At 37.3% G+C, this 22,541-nt stretch overlaps 1 protein-coding gene across 1 annotated transcript in view; it reads right to left on the bottom strand.

The window, feature by feature from the left end:
• Nucleotides 1-22,541, bottom strand: part of TFAP2D (transcription factor AP-2 delta) — a 57,744-nt gene that overhangs the window by 5,730 nt on the left and 29,473 nt on the right. Inside the window, exon 7 of the mRNA XM_004388716.1 lies at nt 14,646-14,759. Coding sequence (XP_004388773.1) covers nt 14,646-14,759 — 114 coding nt within the window. The remainder of the gene's footprint in view (nt 1-14,645; nt 14,760-22,541) is intronic.

Below are 22,541 nucleotides of genomic sequence, written 5' to 3'. Positions count from 1 at the left end.
TGAACAGTCTATCCTTTGGTTGGCAGCCAGGCTCTTAACCACTGTGCCAACAGGGCTCCTAGTCACCTCCAAGAGGAAGTAAGGAAACCTGGTGGTGCAGTGGTTAAGCACTTGACCACTAACCAAAAGGTTGGTGGTTCAAACCCACCAGAGCCACTCCACAGGAGAAGGATATAACAATTTACAGCCTTGGAAACCCCACTGGGCAGTTCTACTCTGTCCTATACACAGTTGCTATGGCTCGGAATTGACTTGACAACAGTGTTTTTCTTTTTTTTAGGAGGAAGTAACCTCAGAGGATAAGGGGTGGGGACTCCAGCATACGGAATAATTGCATTACCAAAAGGCTAAATCTTCTTGGGTTTCATTTGCGAGTCCCTGATACTCAGGCTGGTGGGATATACTTTTGAAATTATGACCCAAGAATGAGCAACAATGCAGAGATAGGCCCAATGGTTGGGGGAGATGGCACTGTGTTAGCACATGAAAGATTATTGTTGTTAGTTGCTGTCAATTTCAGTAGTAATTAAGATAGTTTGCTTTATTTTCAAGGAGTTTTAATATTTAAAGCTTGTAGTGACATTTTTAGTTTTTTTTTTTAAAGTCCAGGAAACTCTTATTTCAGGATAGAGAAAACGCACTGCACACATTGCTGAAACACCAGAGTTGTTAGGAGGGTAATCTTTGAGAAGTCGTGGAAGATGGGAAAGGAAGTAGTGAAATGGAACAGGGGTAAATGCAAAGAGAATTCAAATTGCGGAGGGGAAAAAAGACAGACGGAGTTTAGAAACTCTAGGTTATTAAACTACTTTAGCTAGATCCCTAACAAATTTCTGTAATGGGTTATTTTTCTAAAGTCATATTTATCAAGTTTTAATTTACATATGATAAAATTCACCTTACTTAAGTGTACAGTTTGTTGAATTTTGACACAATATGCGGTCATATAACCACTCCAAAATTCCCCTCATGCCCCTTTTAGTCAATTAACTCTCCCTACCTCCAGCTCCTGGTAGCCATGATCTAATTTCTGTCTCTATAGTTTTTACTTTTTTCCTGGAATGTTAAATAAACACCATCATATTATATAGCCTTCTGTGCCTGGCTTCTTCCACTTAGCATAATGATGATGAGATTCATCCATGTTGTTGAATTTATCAATAATTTGTTTCTTTTTATTGCAGGAAAGTAGTCCATGGTATGGGTTTAGCGTGATTTATTCATGTAATGGGTTATTAAAAATCTGAACTGTTAGCATTTAAAAAAATAGAAGTGATCACTGAAATGCTTCATGGATTCAGTAAGGAGTCCAATGAAGTCACCTTACTCCCTTTTGTAAAAGAGTTATTAGAGCAGTAGCAATGCAGTTTACTATAGGATTTTAGCAATGCATCTGGCAAATCTCCCATAATGCCAAGTGATAAGTTTGGGGAAAAATGAGAGAGATAACAGCAGAGAAAGGTAAATTCATAGCTGGTTGACCCAAAGTGTAGATCTAAGGGTAGTTGTCAACCTTGAGGGAAGTCCCCAGTGGAGTGCTGGGTAGCTGTCTCATTAATCTCGCTCTGTTGGCCATGTTATGTGATTGAAGATACAGAGAAAGCATCATGGATTTTTAACTTAATGAGTGAAATTAAAATGGAGACGAAAATTCCAGTATTGGATAACAGAAACAACATTCTGAAATACCTTAATGTGGTGGACAGCTTAATTGGTGGGCCAAAATCAATGACATGAAATTCAGGGGAGATTAAGGAAGAATGTGTCCACTTGGGTAAACAGCAAATTAGTGCTGCAGCGTTGAGGGAGAGAGCTGATTTAAAAGCAACTCATAGGGAAAAGTCTTACAAAATCAGTAAGTTTTAAACTAAAAAAGCAAGGGTCAAAAGTTGGGATTTGGGTCACAGGTAGTTAAGTTTAAACACTGCATTTACCTTGGCCTGCTCTTTCTAACTAGATTCCAGTTCACTGGTTTCATTTTCCTCTTACTAATTTCACAGAGGAGCAGGAAGATTCTGACTGTGAGCAATACAATCACCTGCTGAGAAAATCCAGACTGCTGTGGTTTATGGCACCTGACATTAGAGGAAATGTAACTTATATTTAATAGTCATCTTCTTAATTTTATTCACAGTTTAAAAAACCCCTATTTTGCCAGAACTCCCAATTAACATTCTCTAAAGCAGTTGCCAGGGAGTTGATTTTGACTCATGGTGACCCCATGTGTGTCCGAGTAGAACTGTACTCCATAAGGTTTTCAATGGCTGGGGTCTTTCAGAAGTAGATCACCAGGCCTTTCTTCCTAGGTGTCCCTCAGTGGATTTCAAATGCCAACCTTTGGGTTAGTAGCAGAGTGCTTAATCATTCGCACCACTCAGGGCTCCTCTGCAATATATATATTAAAAAACCAAACCAAACCCACTGCAATAAAGTCAATTCTGACTCATAGCCACCCCAGAGGATTTCCAAGGCTGTAAATCTCTCTGGAAGTAGATTGCCACATCTTTATCCTGCAGAGCTGCTGGTAGTTTTGAACTGCCAGCCTTTTGGTTAGCACTTGATCACTTTAACCACTGTGCTACCAGGGCTCCTTTCTGCAACATATATTATCTCCAAATTGGCTCATTTTAGGAAGGTGGTGACTGTTTTCTGGGTCCCGAGGTGAATCTCTACTTTTTTTCTTAAATAATATTATGTTTTAGGTGAAAGTTTACACAACAATTTAGGTTCCCATTTAACAATTTTTATACAAATTGTTCCGTGCCATTAGTTACAATTTTCACAATGTGTCAGCATTCTCATTATTTCCATTATATTTGATCTATTTCTATTGATCTAGCTTCCCTTCCCCTCCTTGTTTTCTCATCTTTGCTATTGGGTGAATGTTGACTGCTTGGTATTTTACAGTTGATTGTTTAAGGGAGCACATGACTCAAGGGTGTCATAAGCCAATCTATTATTTGGCTGACCTGTGACCTCCAGAACAGCTTCAGTTCCAAGTTCAAAGGGTATCTTAGAGCAATAGTCTTGGGGTTTCCTCTAGTCTCTATCGGTCCAGTAGGTCTGGCCTTTTTTAGGAATTTGAATTTTGTTCTATATTTTTCTCCCATTCTGTCTGGGAGCTTCTATTGTATCCCCGGTCAGAATAGTTGGTAGTGGTAGCCAGGCACCATCTAGTTTCTGATCTCAGGTTAGAAGAGGTCGTGGTTTGTGTGAGCAATTAGTCCTGTGGACTAGTTTCTTCTTTGAGCCTTTGACTTCATTCATTCTCTTTTGCTTCATATAAGTAGAGACTAGTAGTTGTATCTTAGATGGCTGCTCACAAGCTGTTAAGACCCCAGACGCTACTCACCAAAGTAGGATGTAGAACATTACCTTTATGAACTATGTTATGCCAATTGACTAAGTTGTTCCCTGTGACTGAATCTCTACTTTTTGACTTTTCCTGTAAGTTTTAGGGTATGTTCACATGCAGTGATTGGAAAGACACCACAGGGTAGAGCAACCTTTCTCGGGAAATTGTGTGTGTACATGTGTGTGGGTGTATGTGTATGCACTGTGAATGTGAACTTGCATTGTTTTTGCCTTTGTTATAAAGTGGCATCCTAATCTCTTTTTGATCAATGGACTTGACCTGATTAAGTTTTACTGATACAGCCTTTGACTTTTTAAAGGGAAATGTAACCGTTCAAACTGTATTCTTATTGTTGTTGTTGGGTTTTGTTGAGTCAATTCCAATTTATAATGAACCCAAGTGACAGAGCAGAACTGCCCCATAGAGTTTTCTTGGCTCTAATCTTCACAGAAGCAGATCGCCAGCTGTCTCTCCCGTGGAGCCGCTGGGTGGATTCAAACTGCCAACCTTTCAGTTAGCAGCTGAGCTTTTTACCATTGTACCACCAGGGCTCCTTTCTAGTCTCTATTACCCATTACCATTGAGTCGATTCTGATTTATAGCAACCATACAGGACAGAATAGAACTGCCCCACAGAGTTTCTAAGGAGTGGCTGGTGGATTTGAATTGCCAACCTTTTGGTTAGCAGCCGAGCTCTTAACCACTGTGCCAGCAGGGTTCCAGTCTATATTACTGGGTGTTAAAAATGAAGAAATTGAGAGTTAGAAATGAAAGAGGTTATAAAGGACAGAAGAGAAGAGACTGCTATTTGAAAGAAAATAAATTATGGTCCTTTCTTCCTTTTCCCTGTGTGGTTTTGCTAATAAGTGTGGATTTGCTAATAAGTTAAAGACTCATCTTTAACTCAGTGTCTGTACTTACACACTACTTGTCATTAATGATGACGTCCTAATAGGAAACTTCCATTAAACAGTACTTTCACAAATATCTTTTCACATTTTGTGATCCTTGGTTCAGAGTATTTCTTGCTTGTGGCCAAGGCCTTATCCATGTTTAACTTTAAAACCCCCAAAGCTTCTGTGGTTACTCTGAATATCAGCTAATACAGGTTTCTGAATGGACATCTATCAGAGGAACAAGGGCTATTTTACTTTCCATAATCTAAGTAAAGATGGTTTGCATTTCACTAGCTTTGTCGTATGCTGAAGAAATGTTGTTACGAAGCTGTTTTTATATTGCTATAATTGTCCTTCAGAAATACTTTATCATTACTTTAATTGATTTGTCTAGGCTACTTTAAATTAAACCCCTAAAATAATTTTCTAAAACACAGCCTAAAGCAAGCTCCTCTGGAATCTTCCCCTGAATTATTCCCATCTTGGCAAAAGAATTTGCCTGGAATTTAGTACATCCTTTCTACCTACTACACAAACACTGATTTAAATATGTATTGAAAAGAAAATGCAAGTCTCTTTAGTATTAGCCAGTATCTGCCAAGTATGGATGGATTCTTCTAGTTTTCTCTTGCGGTGCAAAGAGCTAAAAGTAATAGATACTATTATGCTGCAAACTAGAAGACTGAAAATAGGCTGCTATTACCTTCTAGGTAATTCGACTAGAAGCAAATTTCATTTTGTAAAATGTCGACTTTCTATGTAGAAAATTTGACCAGCAAACTTCTATCTTCCGCTTTGGGTGTATATGAAGGTTGCAATAGAGTTTGGGACTATTATTCCTATTATTTTGTTACTTTGCATCATTCCAATAGGTGCTTGCTGCCATGTATCTTTTGATTTCCAGAAATGCATACAGATGTCACTGTCACCAAGACAAACCCTCGTTTCCTTCCCTCCTGGCTTATTCAGCTACTGCCAGATTTAGGCCTGGATATAGCCTGAGGCTCAGTCTGTACTCCCCACTACACTTTTAGGTGGCTGACAGAAAAATACCTACTTCCACTCACGAGAATGGCCATGAGGGCGAGAGGCCAGGGAGCAGACCTTAGAGAGCACCAACAAAGGGTGAGGCTTTTCTGCAGAACATTACTTTTTTTTCAGAGCTATGAGGATAAGGCCCTCGATCTTTCTGAAGCAGCAAAACCCCTGAATAAAGGCCGAGGAACCAGGCTCTCACCCTGGGGAAAGGAACTGGGGGCTTATCCTCCCAGAACTTTCTGGCACCTATTCTTTCTAGCCTAACTAGTTGAAAGGACAGAGGAAAAACGAACTGATTGTGTTTAGTTTCTATATAAATTATATTACCTCATGGCCCCAAGTGATTCTAAAATGGAATTTAATTAAGGTACATAATTAAAGTGCACAGTCTCTAGTGGTGAGGAATCATTGAAATCTACTCATTGGCAAGGCCTTGACAGCCCTAACAAGTGTTCTGTGGTTCCTTCAGCTGGTGGTTCTCAACTCTAGATGCATGTAAGAGTCATCTGGCGAGCTTATTAAAAAAAAAAAGCAAAAAAAAACAAAACACAACCCACAATGTTTGGGTCCCAGCCCAGAGATTCTGATTCAATTGGTTTGGGATGGGTCCAAAGCATCAGTACTTTTTACACGGTCCCCATTTTGTTTAAGTGCAGCCAGGGAGTTGGATATGCTCCCGTAGGGTCAAGAAATAACACCTAACTACAGTGTCTGCTTTTCTTCCCTAGGAAAACGAGAATGATGCACTTCTTCAGTATTTCTCAAAGAACTTCTGCAGGACATTAGTTCCATTCTATTCTGACTACTCTATTCTGATATTGAGAAAAAAGCAGTTTCTGTGATCAAGTTTTCAAAACATGGGACTAAGCATTCCTTCCATTTAAAAAGGGTTCTGGGAGTCTTTGATATGCTGCTATGCATTGTCATACTTCAGAAAAACCAGTTGCTGTTGCAAGAAAGTCCTAGCGAACTACTTCTGAAAAAGCAGCCATTGAAAACCCTTTGGAGCACAGTTCTCTAACACACATTGGGTCGCCATGAGTCACAATTGACTAGACGGCAACAGGTTTATTGAGAAATAAATGGTATACAGCATAAAGCACCAAATCAAAATCAAACCAGTTGCCATCAAGCCAATACCGACTCATGGAGACTCCATTTGTATCAGAGTAGAACTGTACTCCATGGGATTTTCAACAGCTGCTTTTGCAGCAGTAGACTGCCAGGCCTTTCTTTCAAGGCACGCTTCAGTAGACTCGAATCTTCAACCTTTCTGTTAGCAGCCCAGTGTGTTAACCATTTGTACCACCCAGGGACTCTATCAAGAAGGGCATAATAGGCAGGGTTTCTTGAACTGAAAAACACTTTTACTATGAAACACTATCAGGGAGCATCTCATGGAACTAGTGCTCTATGGAACTCATTTCGAGGAAGTGTGGTTATGATTCCTCTGAAACTCTGCCATATTGGGAGATGTGTGCCCATCCACAGCCCTAAGGTCACATTCCTCCTCATCTTCTCAGCCACTTACTCTGAAGTTCCAAAGGGGAATGAGTTCTTGTGATTTTGTTTTACTTCGATCTAGCCCATTAGCAAAGCAGGCTAAGGATACGATCATTGCACACACATTTGGAGAGGCCAAAGTCAGTTGCATCCAAGTTGAATTTTTGGAGAAGGCTATTTTTTTGGATGTATGAACTCTATGTTTTTACACATGGGAATGGAGTTTCAGGGATATATTAACTGCTTCCTAAATTTAGGTTCTTCTCAGATTTTGCTCTCCCTCCATTTTGCCCTATCAGACACTCATGTTTCCTATCTGGAATAGGGCAATGGAAATGCCAAACTTAGGACACTTGTGCTTTTTATAAAAACCAGTTTATTAAACTGGAGACTTTTATAACGAACAGGTTGATGGACTATAAAGAGAAGAAATGAGATCATTTGAAAATATAGTGTAAGTGATGATTTAAAATGGAGCTGTAAATCGAGACTGGGGTAAAATATCATTGGTTTAGAAGGTGCTTCGGAGTCCTGGGTGGTACAAAAAGTTAAGTGCTTGACTACTAACCGAAAGGCTGTTGGTTCGAATCCACCCAGAGGCACAATGGAAGACGGGCCTGGCAATGTACTTCTGAAAGGTCACAGCCTTGAAAACCCTATGGATCACAGTTCCATTGCACACATGGGGTTGCCATGAGTCGGAATCGACTTGATGATAACTAGTTAGAAGGAGCCTTAGAGATCATCTAGGCTAACTGCCGTCATGTAGATGAATATGCAAAGGCCAGAGAGGTTAAGTGTCTGCTCTAAATCCACACATCCAGCTGGTAGCAAAGAGACTAAGCTACGCCTCCTGACATTCATCTGAGTGCTTCTCATGAACCTGTGCTGTCTCCCTGTGGACTCTTCCTCAACCCATAGCTCAACAAAGACAGAAATCATTTAAATAAACACTTACCACGTTTCTTCCCCAGTGCATGCATTCCCCAAAGCCAATTACTTACACAGGTAGTCATTTGCGGCCATATTTGAAACCTATTATTAGAAACAGTTGCATCTGTTTTCTGTTGTTTGAATGATTTCCTATGTGCTGAACTTAAAAATCCATAAAAATGTCATCAAATGACCTGCAATGGTTGCTTTTATTTGGATGTATCTCCTGTAGCATTTAGTTTGGTGCCTTGCAACTTGTGAAGTACAATATATATTGGCAACCGATTTAATTATTTAATTTTCTGCTTAATGTTAAGTGAATGTAAGAAATTTCATGTAGATTGATACAAGAAGAGCATGGGTCATTACTCTTGCCTGCTAAAGAAGTGAAAACTGTTGCCTGTTTTATTTTTAGTCTACATTTTTGCTAGTGAAGAATTTACCTCAAGGGAGTCTGTTTTTAAGTCTTATTTAAAGACAGACTGTCCTTATTTAACGAGTGAAAAATACCTAACCACTTACAGTTATGTTTTTCTTTGCACCTGGGTGTGCCTCTCACTTTTGGAATTTAAGTTAAATTTTTTAAGATTTATTTTAAGCTTATGTAAAAGAGTTTAACTCATAGGATTTTTTTTCTTCACAATTTAGGCCCACTATTTCCAATATCCTGAAATAAAATGGTCTTAAAAGTACTCTTTGAGCTGGTAGAACCCACTGAGAGGTTAAATAATTTTATTTCTTATATGCTAAGCCTAATTGTGTAATTTATTTGTTTTCTTTTGGGATTATAGATTTAATTGAAATTTATTCATTTGTCTTCTGACACGGAGGAATGTTTTCGCAAGATTAAAAAAAATCACTCATTGCCGACTATCTTTCCCAGTCACTTTTCCATCCCAAGAAAATGGAAAACAAAAAACAAACAAACTCTCCACACAGTAGGCTCCTTGGAGAAGACCAAATATGCTCACATGTAAGTAGAGACAAACATTCTCTCTTCAGCATGTTGCCAAGCACATAGCACTCAGAAGATACCAGTGAAGTTGACTGAAATTCATGTCATACGCTGAACACTAAAGGAAATGGGGATGAATAGTCCAGGAAGAGAAAACTCAGAGGGACATGAGAGCTGCCTTTAGAACCTGGGAGGGAAACAGGATTAAACTGACTCCGTAAGGTCCCCAAGGAGTGGGAAGTTAGGGAGACAGGAATTGCCTCAATTGAAAGAAGGCATTTCTAATAGAGTTGTCAGAAGATAGGAGGAATGCCGAGGTAAGAAGAAAGCAATACATCAGTGAAAGTTTTCAAGCCTAGGCTGGGTGACAACTTGACAGGGATGTTGGAGAGAAGATCCAAATACTGAAGGAGAGCAGAAAATGTATGGGACCTTTCAACACTGAGAATCAATGAAGAAAATGTAATTATCTGCAAACACACAGATATCTGGGACTGTCTTATATTTCTTACTTCCAAAGAGTTATGAGAGTGGAAGGAGATTCTATTTGTTGGGAGGATGGTCTGCCTCTATGTTTCCCATCCTGGCTGCCTAAGCAGAGGCCTGGGGCCCAGAACATTCTTTGTTAAGGAGGTAGGAAATTGGGTCTCTCTCTCCTGAACTTTTCTCCTTATTAAAGAAGTCTTCCTTCCTATTCCAGGGACACAGTAACTTTCTCTGTCTCTTATGCATGTGCAGGCCCCATATGGCACTTGGCCAAGCCTACTTCTAGATCTGATCCTGGCAAGGGAATGGGGTCTCCTTTGCCTGTGGCACAAGAAGGGTGTGAGTGGAATATCAGCCCTGCACTCACTGGTCATGGGAGACCAGTGCCCACAAGTGAAGCTGATCTCACTCTGTCGCTTCTCTTGTTAATAAAGCATTATCCCATGCATTAGTGGAGTATGTGGTTTGTGTCTTTTGTTGCTAACCTTGGACATTGGCACAACACTATTTCTTAGAAGGTACCATGTCAGCATGCTCTTTAACTCAAATGGGAGAATTAAGCTCATTGATCATTTCTCTTCCAATGGTCCAATGGTCCATGGTCCAATTAAAATACAATGGCCCTGGGAATAAACCTATGTAGAATACATCCAAGACCCCATTGAGATATTATCACAATCTACATTTATTAACATCATCGAACACATACGATGTGCTAAGTACTATGGAGAGAAAGATGAAAGCCTTTCCTGGCTGCCTCCAGGTAATTAGCTATTGTCTGCACAATTCTCGTTTGTAGAATCATTCTCATATATTATAATTCTCTGTTTTTAAATATCATCCACTTTGGAAACCCTGGTGGTGTAGTGGTTAAGAGCTACGGCTGCTAACCAACAGGTCAGCAGTTCAAATCCACCGGATGCTCCTTGGAAACTCTATGGGGCAGTTCTATTCTGTCCTATAGGGTTGCTATGAGTCGGAATCAACTCAATGGCAATGGGTTTTTTAAGGACTAGGACAATCGCTTAACCATCTTTGCACTTCCTGCCATCAGTACACTTAAGTAAAAGAAATAATAAAATTTTAGTCTCCTGAGGTAGTTGGGAGAAAGAAAATTTCTATATTTTTTTGATAGGATGATCTCTCTGAACTAAGCATTAAAGATAGTCTCACTTCTCCCCTTTATATCTTCAGACTGGCTTTTGTTTGACTCCAGAATCAAGGAGATTATGAGAACATAAGAGAAAAGAAAGGAAAAATTGTTAAGATTTCCTAAAATTCCAAGGAGGGAAATTTCTAACATTTCAGAAAATGAGGGCTCCAGATTCCTGTCTGAGCTGAGCTGTTCTACCCGTGAAGCCCCATGCCACCTGGGTCTAATTGCCGTCACCATTGCCAGGAACTTTGCGTCTGTGGGGTTTTCTGCAGACTTCAATCGAATCTCTTCCCTCTGCAGGTAGGTGTGGTGGTGTCTGCTGTGTTCTGTACACCAATACACACTTTTGATGGTACTTAATAAATTATAAATAATAAATAAATCTCACCTGCTGTCATTCTGTGGAAGCAAGCAGCTTTTCAGGCTGTGAATCATGAGGGTCACTATCATGTAAGTAGTTTCTCAGAATACGAGATATGGCAACTGCCATCAGAAACTGAAAGCAGTCATCTCTGCTTTACAAGGCCAGCTCATTCCCGAGCTTTCTCTGGACATACTCAATCTGATGAAAGTAAGCCATAGTTCTCAAAGTACCTTGTTAACCACCACATAAGGAGTAATTCAAGTGAGAATTAGATTATGATGAAATAAAATATTAGCTAGCACAAGTGGATGTTACTAATTAGAGCATCCTCTATACCTATCCAGTTACGTCTCTCTTCTTTCCCAGCTGGCACTCAGTGAAAACAGTGGAAAATCAGGCTCTGCCACTTGACAGCTTCAAAGTCAGATATGATCTGCTTTCTAACTCATCTGTCTCTTGAGCTTATTCTTCTACCAGAATTAGTTACCGCTGTCAGTAGGAAATTATGAATGGGACATGCTTTATGCTAACACATTTTTACCCAGATTATTAGCAGAATAATGAATGTAGAATCTTTTTAAATATGTTAGGGTACAAGACGGTACTTTACATAATTCTCAGTGCCACTTTAAAAATGAATTAGAAATGTTTTTCTTCTGAGGGAAAAACAGAAGCTAATGGTCTTGGAATATCTTAGGATCAGGGTTCTTAAACTTGCCTAACTATCAGAATGAAATTCAGAGCTCTGAAGATCACACCAATGGTGTATCCCTTTCATCTCCAGTCCTTGAGATTTTAAAAAAGCTCTCAGAATAATTCTGATGTGAAGCCAGGCTTGAGGGCTACCCTTGTAAACTGTAGTCTCCTTCAAGGTAAGGTAACAAGCCGACTTCTATTATCCTATTGTTAACTTTTATTATCCTACTGTTAGCATATTCAAATGATATCCCTTTTAATAAATGAACATTTTAAAATGCAGACATTTAAATTTTGTCTTCATCAGGAGCCTTTAACTCAGGTTTTAATTGGAAATGTCAATCTTATATCTTTTATTTAAAGAATATAGTTTAAGAAATTTTGATTTAAGGTGAATTTTGGCTAAGTGATTTCTTTCATCCTGCTATTTTCCTTTATGAAATCAGAAGATTCCTTTTAAATAAAAATTTGGGAAGTAGCTAAAGCAAAACTGAAAAAATTAGCCAACATTAAAAAAGGAAAATAAATGAGAAATCATAACATTCTGACACTCAAAACAATATATAAACAACAATACTCAAGATTTTATAGATGATAATATTATAGCCAAAAAATCCCTATGGGCAGTTCTACTCATGGGGTGGCTATGAGTAGGAATCAAATAGGTGGCACCCAACAACAACTACTGTAAGTGAATGTAACATGTAGAATTAGAACCTTTTATGGTATGGTTATGTGTTTCAATGTGCTGTGTTTGCGAATCAGCAGCCATATATAATCGTGAGTGTTTTATACTCAAAATATAATCACCCTCTCTTTTTACTGGTTTTGTGGGAGGGAGCAATTTACCCTATATTTAATTCTCTGCCTGAGGAGGTAAATAAAATTGAATCAAGCCCACACCCTAAATCTTCAGCTCAAGTTTCGAAGTGGAAGTTTTCTCTAGAGTTCTAGGATATTAAGTTGGCAACTAATGTTTAAACAAATTCCCAGATCGTACCTATGCTGAGCAAACAGTTTGTCTATTTATTGCACACAGTAACTGATTCAGCTTAAACACTGGTACTGCATTTTGTTTTGAGCCTGAAAAAGGACATGATGGCTGTAGCATCCATTATTGGAAATAACCTAGTTGACATGACATGTGTTGTTAGGTGCTGTCAAGATGATTTTCAACTCATGACGACCCCATGTGACAGAGCAGAACTGCCCCATAGGGATTCCCAGGCTGTAATCTTTACTGGAGCAGATGGGCAAGTCTTTTCTCCCTCAGAGTCGCTAGGTGGGCTCGAACTGCCTACCTTTCAGTTAGCAGCTGAAGGTTTAACCATTGTACCACCAGGGCTTCTTAGATATGACATAAGAGTCTCAATTCTCTGCAATTTTAACAGCAGTCTCCTTTTAGAGTAACTTTATGACTTAATAGACTTCCTTAAGTTGGGAACTGAATTTGTGTAAAAATTACTAAGCTCTGAATTAAACTTCTGTAAAAATTATAAACTCTTTTTATGTATAAAAGGAGCTCTGGTGGCACAGTTGTTAAGAGCTCAGCTTCTAACTGAAAGGTTGGTAGTTTGAACTCACCAGCGGCTGTGTAGGACAAAGATACGGCAGTCTGCTTCCGTAAAGACTACAGCCTTGGAAACCCTATGGGGCAGTTCTACTCTGTCCTATAGGGTGGCTATGAGTCGAAGTTGACTCGAAGACAATGGGTTTAATGTATACACAAACAAAAATATGGAAAATATTTGTATAGATATGATGGTAGAGCTACTCATACCCTTCAAACTTGGATCAGTATGGGAGGTAAACAATGCATCATTTATTGAAAGCTGATTTTATATTCTTTATCTCATTTTAGCTCACACCACCATAAAATGAAAGAGTTCTTATCTCATTTCCTGGAGGCCTGGAAAGATTGCATAAATTGTAAACAATCTAGCTTGTATGTATAAGGGCCAGATTGGAAAATGATTTTATTGACTCCAAAACATTTTACTCTTAACTTCTGGGCATTATACTTGCTCCCAGTTTTCATATGCTTGCCTTTACTAATCCAGTTCAACAGTAGGAATAAAGTCTCTTGAAATATATCCTATATTTGATGCATTTTAGGAATTAAATTTGGTCTCCAGAGATGTGTCTATTACCTCTGGAGCAGCATTGTGACATACTAGAAAATAAAACATTCCATGTACGTCTCTGATTTTGCAGACTAGATTCCAACTTATTTTAACATCCATTATTTTATATAATAGAGTACTGTACTTGACAGTGTTAAAGTCATTGAGAAGAACTGAAAGCATTTTTAAGCCTAACATATATTAGTCTTTCTTTTACACTTGTTAACCAAATGATATCATTAAAAGAGGATAAAATATTTTTCTATTGATGAGAAATATCATATGGGCATTAGACTTCTAGAATTTTAAAACTGGAAGGAACCTGAGAAATCATCATGTTCTTTCCACATTGTAACTAGGACATCAATTAAACAGAAAACATTCTATTATCTTCTAAAGTCCCTCAAAAACTGAAATTTTAAATTAGCTGTTAAGAATACATTTTAGTCTCTTCTAAAGAAGCCCTAGTAGCGCAGTGGTTAAGCACTTGGCTGCTAACCAAAGTTCGGTGGTTCGAACCCACCAGTGGCAGTCTGCTTCTGTGAAGATCACAGCCTTGGAAACCCTGTGGGGCAATTCTACTCTGTCCTGTAGGGTCAGCAGGAGTCAGAATTGACTCCACGGCAATGGGTTTTTTTTTTTGGTTTAGGCTCTTCAAAATAAATGGCTGTGGTCTAATTTAAGAACATTATAAGACAAGCCCATTTGTAGCCTCTAATTGAATGGCAATTATGAACATATTTCTGGAAAATCAGTGTATATGATATCCCGTTAATTTCTGTCATATTATCTGTACTTTCAACAATTTTACCACACCAAAGTAAGGAACCATTAATTAAAGGATTTCAGAATCCTGATCCAAAGGCGATATGTATTATTTGAAATAATAGTGTTCACTTTTATAAAGTCACAATTTCCTGATAACCATATAAAGATTTTTAATTTTCTGATCTAAAATGATTTGTACATTATTTTCTCAATTTGATCTTAGACATCTGGAATTTCAAAAAGTTCAGTCACCATATGAATGTAAGTGATGTCTCTAAATTGAACTGTGACAGGGATACAGAAACTTCTGGATTAGCAAAACAATTTAACAATTTAAAAGAGAATCTGAGCAAACTGGAAAATCACTCATACCTGAAATGTGTTAAGTGTCTCTGGATGTCAAGGTCTAGAATTGGAGTGGGTCTGGAGGATCCCAGCGGTGATCTATCTTGGCTCAAGAGGTCTTGGAATTCTTTACAAATTTGTCTAAAACAAAAGATTCAGAATTGAAATTGAACCCTTGAAATGGGGCTTACATTTCGTCAACCAAAAATTTGTTCTTTTAAATGAGGACTAGATAAAATTTCACAAACCAATCTCTGTAGTTCCATCCACAACATATAGATGAGGTTCACAATGTCAGCTTTGCTCTCAAGTTCTATAGGATGATCATAAAGCTTTTAAAACATGTAACAGTCTGTGGATACTGACAAAAGTAATGTTCATTTTTAAGGTGAATATTTAAAGATTAACTTCAAGATAAGGGAATAACTATTGTAAAAGATCAAAATTAGGAATTGCTTTTTAAATAACTGAAATGCATTTTTGAGGTATCATACCTATAAAAGGCTTAATTAAACTTAGAAGCGTACTTCAGAGCCATGTTTCAAATCAGCTTGGAAAATCCTTTTGCCCAATGTCGCATTATAATTCAAGCTTCTGTGGAACTAACTTCCTATTTTTAATATTTGAAGCAGATAATCATTTATCTACAGCTGAGCCTACTAACCTCATGAAGGTGACCATATTATGTTTCACGTAAGCTGGTGTCTTACAAAAAAAGTACCCTCAAAATCATTTTCCTGCTGCCTTTCTTGCTTTAAATGATTATGATTTATGGTCATTGGTTGCATTTTAATTGCAGCATTACTGTGTATGTTGGGTAACAGTTAAGCCCATGTGATACTTGTTACCTATTGCTGAAGTCCAGAATAATCAAAATGATACACTTCAAAAACTGCAGAACATATAATAAAAGCAATTTTAAAAAAGGCTAGATTAACACCCAAAACTGTTACCATGAGATAACCTTTAAACAAATCTCAAACCAAAACTTTTCCCAAAGTCTGCTTTGAACCAAACAACAGTTTAGCTTAATTAGTAAAGCATGTCTGCCTTGAGCATTGTACTCTCCAAAGATTAATCTATGTGGATTCACACTGACAACAGTGTCTTGAAAGGTTAGATGAGAAGCTTAGGGAGCAGTGACTTTACATTAATGGTGGTGGAATAAACTGGAAAAGGATAGTGAGAATGGTTACACAACTTGAAGAAGGTAAACAATGTCCCTGAATTGCATATGTAGAATTTATTGAAAAGGTATTCTTTGCTGTGTATATTTTCATACACACACACACAACCAAAACAACACACACTAGATTAATGCAGTAGCTGGAGTGAAGTAAAGGTCTGCCAAGGAATTGCTCAAAAGTATCAGTCATCTAAAGTGAGGTCATACTGTATTCAAGGGATAATATGATAGTGATTAGATGTTCTTATCTGATTTTACAATGAACGGCCAATTGCAAAAACATCACAAAATGTAGACCTGACTATGATTAACAAAGTAGCCAAAGTCAAGAACAGAAGAGGCAAATTACCCAAAGTGAATGCCACTCCATGGACTCTACCACTACCGGGCTCCAAAATATTTGTGTTATTAAGTAACTAAAAAGTGAGAAAATATGTTGAAGCTCAAATAATTTATCACTTAGTTAAAATCAGTGGAGACTTGTTTATTAGTAGGTGTCTAGAGTTTATCAAATTCTGCCAAAGATCATTGGTCATCTTTTTTTTTTTTTAATGGACAATGAACCTCTGATTTATTGCCCACGTTCAAATATTGTGCCATTTCACAGAATTCCCTTATCAATTTGTACAGAAAGCAGGTGAAAAGGAAAGAAAGTTATACAAAGGAAGAAAATAAGCAAACAAACAACAGAGATAAGTCCTTATCTGCTCTAAATAAAACAGGATCTTCCACTTCCCTGGCTAAAATTTTGGTTAAGTCTCTAAGAAAAAGATTCTCAAAGCATGCTTTTAAGAACTGCATGTGTATACTTTTATTAAGAATATCTGTACTACAAAGGAGAGTGAAGGAAACCAAAGATTCAAGAAAGAAATTAGTCCACAGGACTAATGGCCCATGCAAACCACAGCCTCTTCTTGCCTGAGACCAGAAGAACTAGATGGTGCTCAGCTACCACTACTGACCATTCTAATTAGAGACACAATAGAACAAAATTCAAATTAATAAGAAAGACCAGATTCACTGGACTGATAGAGACTAGAGGAACACCGGAGACTATTGCCCTAAGATACCCTTTTAATTTGGAATTGAAAACACTCCCAGAGGTCACCTTTCAGCCAAGATAATAACCTATAAAATAATCAATAACACCCATGAGGAATGTATTCCTTTAAACAATCAACTATATGAGACCAAACAGTCAACATTTACCCAAAAGTAAAGATGAGAAGGCAAGGAGGGGCAGGGAAACTGGATGAATGAATGGAAATGGGGCAGGTGGGGTGGAAATGGTGAGAGTGCTGGCACATTGTGAGGACTGTAACCAATGTCAGGGAACAATTTGTGTATGAATTGTTGAATGGGAATCTCACTTGCTGTATAAACTTTCACCTAAAACACAGTAATTTTTTTTTAAAGAATATTTGCTCTGAACTCTCTCACTTTTTCTGTTCTGATCAAGACTCAGTTGAGTGACTTTCAGTTGTATTACCTGTATTTTACAGATAAGACAGCAACTTAGATTAAGTGTCTAATGCCATTTTATGGGGGCACTGTCATCTGTTATGGGTGCTTTGTAATATTTAATTTAGTTAGATATTGTTCTCCTTGTTTTTAGGAAATGTCTAACTAAAATTTTAAATATAGCCTAATACTATCATTCTTCAGACTAGCAACACAGATTACCATGTGATAGGCCATCACTATGACTCAGTGTCAGAAGGAAAGATTGGAGTGATTTTAAGACAAGTCTTTTAATTGTCTATCAGATTAAAATAAATTTAAAAAAAAATTCAAGATGGAACAACTGCTTTGATTCTTGCTATATGATATGGAAATTATTTGGATAATTGAATAAACTAATTTGCAAGGTGACAAATCAATTCTCTTCTTGTATATGCAATGCAGCAAGTTACAGTAAACCTAAAGTTGATGAAGAAATGAGAAAAAAAGAACGTATGGAAAAATTTAACTGATGTGAAGTAATTCAATTATACCACACGTAAAGCTGTATCAGGACAAGAAATAGAATCTCAACCTTTGCTATTTAATTCTGCTGCTTAATTCACTGATTTATTCTTAAAAACAGATGACAATCCTGTAGATTCCCCCAGGCAATTATCATCATCTCATTTATGACAGAGTATTATGATTTTTATGACTAGTTTTATTATTTAAAATTTTATTCATGAAATTACAATAAGAAACACTTTTATTTCTCAAAATAAAATGTCATATTATGAATTATATAACTCAAGATGATCCTTGATGAGTCACAAATTCTAACTTTATCACTTGCATCATTGTCTTTAAGGGCATAATTTTTTAGCTGATGGCTGAATTTAAATTTCTATATCTCTTATGATGATTAACATTATCATAACACTTAATGAAAATCAATTTAAATTTGTTAACTATTTTGCATTACCCTAGTGCAGACTAAATGTTAAGTATATTTAGTTTTTAATTCAGTGAAGAAGTCTGTTTGTTTTCCATGAATCAAGTAAACAAATATTTTGTCCTGTACATTTTTAGAATTAAAAAATTGTCCTATTCCGTTTCTATCCCTCCTCCTAGATAATTGTCTTAGTTACACCAAAATATTTGGTTAATCAACAAAACACTAAAAACAAAGAAGAATTAGGAGACTAACAGCACTAATCAATTGGTCCTTCATACAATTGTATACTTGGCAATATAATTAAATACAACTGAATCTGTTATCCATAGAGGTGAAAAAGAAATATGTAATCCAGTCTACCAGTGCAGATCAACAATTGGATCTTTCATCCAAAGAATTTTGGATTTCGTATATATTTTAGATACAACTGTCACAGTCTTATGAACAAAGCTGAGCTGACTAGAATGTAGTAAATATCCACATAGAATCCTTAGTTTCAATTCTGAGCATTTTAATTGATGAAAACATTCAATGCTTTTACCATTGGGAGAAAACTTGAAAACTGCTCAGAACACATGCTCAGTAAATTCATGTTGCATTCATAACCCTTTCATGAATGAATGATTTTTTCCTTTGAATTTTTTGTTGATACTATGTGTTTTCAGTAATGAAAGGCATGCTGAATCAAAGATCCTTTCTGAATTTTTCTTATGAAATATGGATTTTGATGCATATTATGTAGATCACATATGCTCCATTGAACTCTGGTGGTACAAAAGATTGGTGGTATGAGTCAGGGATAAAATAGTTTTATCTTAGCACTTTTATTTTATTTGGTTAAATTTTTCAAAACGTAGGGTAATACATAAAGGCACCTAGTAATGGCCACACAGAAATGTTGTTCTAGTCCCCTTCTTCTTAGTGCTGCATTCTCTGCATCACTTTCTAGATCTCTGGGCGGGAAAATGCTTTCCAACCTATTGAAGCCGTACTTCATCTGGCATCTTGCTTACTCCTGTCTTGTTCCTCAGCAGAAAGGAGGGTCTTCTTCTTCTCTTTATTTTCCAGCTTTCATTAAGCTGCCTCATGACAGCAAGCCTAAAGGACAGTTGGTCACATCTGCCCCCATGGTTACAGCAACTGATGCCACCATTCGAGAAAGCGCCTTCCAATTGCACACCTTTCACGCCTCTGGTCAAAGTGGTTCACTCCTCTCATAATTACATTGTATTTTGCAACTGCTCTTGGGCAAAGGATTACTGAGGAGCAGCCTCCAAACAAACATGAGAATACATGTGCCCCCGCCCCGTTGCCATCTAGTCAATTCTGACTAATAGTAACCCTATAGGACAGAGTGGAACTGCCCCATAGAGTTTCCTAGAGCGGCTGGTGGATTTGAACTGCCAACTTTTTGGTTAGCAGCTGAATGCTTAACCGTTGGCACCACCAGGGCTCCAAGAGTACACAAGGTGAGAAAATTGCCTAGCTCAAGCATCCTGCCCAAATAAATAAAACCAAAAGGATTTGTATCTCTTGAAAAGTACCACTACAATGAATTATTTCTTATTGCAAAAGTAGTACTTGCAGCTCAGAAACAAGAAAAGCAGTCCTGAAAGACTGCAACACATCTACTTACAGCAGATCAGAGATGCCACAACATGTGAGTAAAACGAATACCTTATTCTCATGAGAATTACATCCTAGCAAGCACATAGGAACCAGGAAATATACTTAAAGGCTTATCTCCCATTAAAAAAAGCCGAAAGAGACAAAAGTTTTGAAAAATTACACCTCTAGGATGCAACACCTAATACAACACCCTTTCAAAACAGTAATGTGGCGCCAATGCCCATTTCTTCAGTTTCATGCAATTAAACAGGTTTCTGCCTGGTGGCAGCATGCACTAAAAATAGAAAAAAAAACTTTCCAAGAAACCTGAGAGGCAGAAAATGTAGGTGGCCGAAGGTATCCCACTACTCATGAAAGGGATAAGCATGTTATTCTTACACATCCCTTAATTTATCTACTGATATTTATTACTATTTGTATCATGCATGTTTGCTATGACTCCATATTTCCTGATTCTTTAATTCCTGTTTCACATTGTCTAATAAGAAAATGGAGTGAATATAAAGAATAAAAACTAAAACAAAAAATATATAAAGGCCATCTTTTAATTTCTAGACTTTTATGGAGAGTTTTTTTTTAATCAGGCTTATTTACTCTTCTGTAAAATAAGGTAATTGGAACTAGAGAACTCAATTCTCGCTTGACATTTAATGGCCTGCAAATTTCCAGCCATGGACACAGGTATCAAAGGAAGTAACATGTTCTTGCAATGTTTAATGAAATCAAAATTCAAAATATCACCCAAAATAGTATGCATTACTTAGATCCCAGTTAAAAGGAAAATGCTGCTCCCTGGTAGAACTGACTATTCCAAAATAGATGTTTCAGAATAGTGTTGCCAAATCTATGGGACTAATTATCCTTCTTCCCTCAAGTTCTGCCAGCATTTACTTCTGTAAAAAGTAAATCTCAACATCAGTCTGAATGCACTCAGACTCCTGAACACTTCAACAGAGTATTCAATTAAAAAAATTGTCTAACTCAAAGCCACCAAGAAAATGTGACTTGTGTCTGGAATATTGATGTTTGCATTGCTATAGGTGTTGTAGTGAAGAGCTACAAACCACCTCTAGGGAGACAGGGAAAGATGAAGGGTTTTTATGGATTAGGATATGCACACTGAAGCCACAACTAAGTATTTTCAAGGTAAAATTATGTTTTCCCTTGGATAACGTGAATTTGGGGATAACGGTGTCATTTAGAGGCAACACAGGTGTAAGTATATTGGGAAATCTGCTTGATCCTGCCAGCTAGATTGATCCATGCTTTGGAAACAGCTCTGGGATATTACCTAACTTCTAAAACTGTGTATTTATCATGAACTAGAACAAGACTTTATCTTTCTCCTGAGGTTATATTAAAAATTCAAACTAACTAGCTAAATGTACTTTCAGTTCCTCTAGAGAAACTGAACCACGACTGATGAAGACCCCTATGGGTCAAGAAACTATTCGGAAAAGGGGAAAAGTACTGGCAAAGTAGAAACAAAGACTCCCAGGAGATAAAACATGCAAAAGGTCCAGGTTTAGGCCTTTCCACTAGCAAGCTTTCAGGAGCCTCCACAGCATAAAATTCATCCCCAAATTGTAAGTCCAAATTTTATACCTGTGTCATAATTTTTTTTCTCTTTCCTGGTCTTCATTCTTTCTTTCTGTTCTCCCTCTCCCCTTTATCTTTTTGCTTTCCCTTCTTTCTTCTCCTTTTTCCACCACCTTTTCTTTATCACTTCTTTAGGGCAAGAAGAGAGAATCATCTAGTACTCTCTGAAGAACAATGCATAAGTGTAATTCTTGGTCCAAACAATGATTGCCACAGCAGTACAAACCTGAATTAAGGGACTCAAGTGTCTCAGGAAAGACTGTTGGACTGCAGTTGTTCCATATAACCCCTTAAATTTGTAAAAATCTCTATGTAACATTGCAAGCTGTTGGAAGAAGAAATCTTCCATTTTGGTTTTATCATTCTGAGTCAGTTTAAGTTTTAACCAGAATGTTGTAAATTCATTATATTATTTTTTATCAGTTTCTAAGAAGCAATGTTTGTCACACTATCTACCTTATACTTTCTATTAAGATTTTCTCCAAATAAGAAACTAATTTATAAATTATAATTTAACCACCTGTGTCTATCAGTTCTAAAATCAGTATAGAGTTAAAAAATTAGAATAATATTATTAGTGGTATATGTAGCCCTGGTGGCACAGTGGTTAAGAGCTAGGCTGTTAACCAAAAGGTCAGCAGTTTGAATTCACCAGCCACTCCTTAGAAACCCTATGGGGTAGTTCTACTCAGTCTTATGGGGTTGCTATGAGTTGGAATCAACTTGACAGCAATGAGTTTGGTTTTTTGGATTTGGTTTATATGTAGCAATGCGTCATTTTAAGAAAGAGAAAATGGCAAGGATTTTTCTCTAAAATTTTTTTAATATGGCTTGAAGTGGAACATATGGGTCTACTAGGTTTTCACACAGTAAACGGTGCTTCTCCCATTAATTACTGAAGAACTTTCAAGTTTGAGAGAATTTAGACATTATCTTACCCACCTTCTTCAACCTTTCTCTATACTGATACATTTACCTACATTATTTCCTCCATTATTTTAATTGCACTTTTTGCAGTTTTCAGACCCTTTCACATACATTATTTCTTTTCTTTTTGACACTATCACCATGGGGAGGGGGTGCAGTATAGGAATTTTTTGCTATGTTATAC

Source organism: Trichechus manatus, unplaced genomic scaffold (assembly GCF_000243295.1).
Source record: "Trichechus manatus latirostris isolate Lorelei unplaced genomic scaffold, TriManLat1.0 scaffold00215, whole genome shotgun sequence".
NCBI classification, from domain to species: Eukaryota; Metazoa; Chordata; class Mammalia; order Sirenia; family Trichechidae; genus Trichechus; species Trichechus manatus.
The sequence above is the reverse complement of the archived record's forward strand: the minus strand, read 5'-3'. Positions and strand labels throughout refer to the sequence as shown.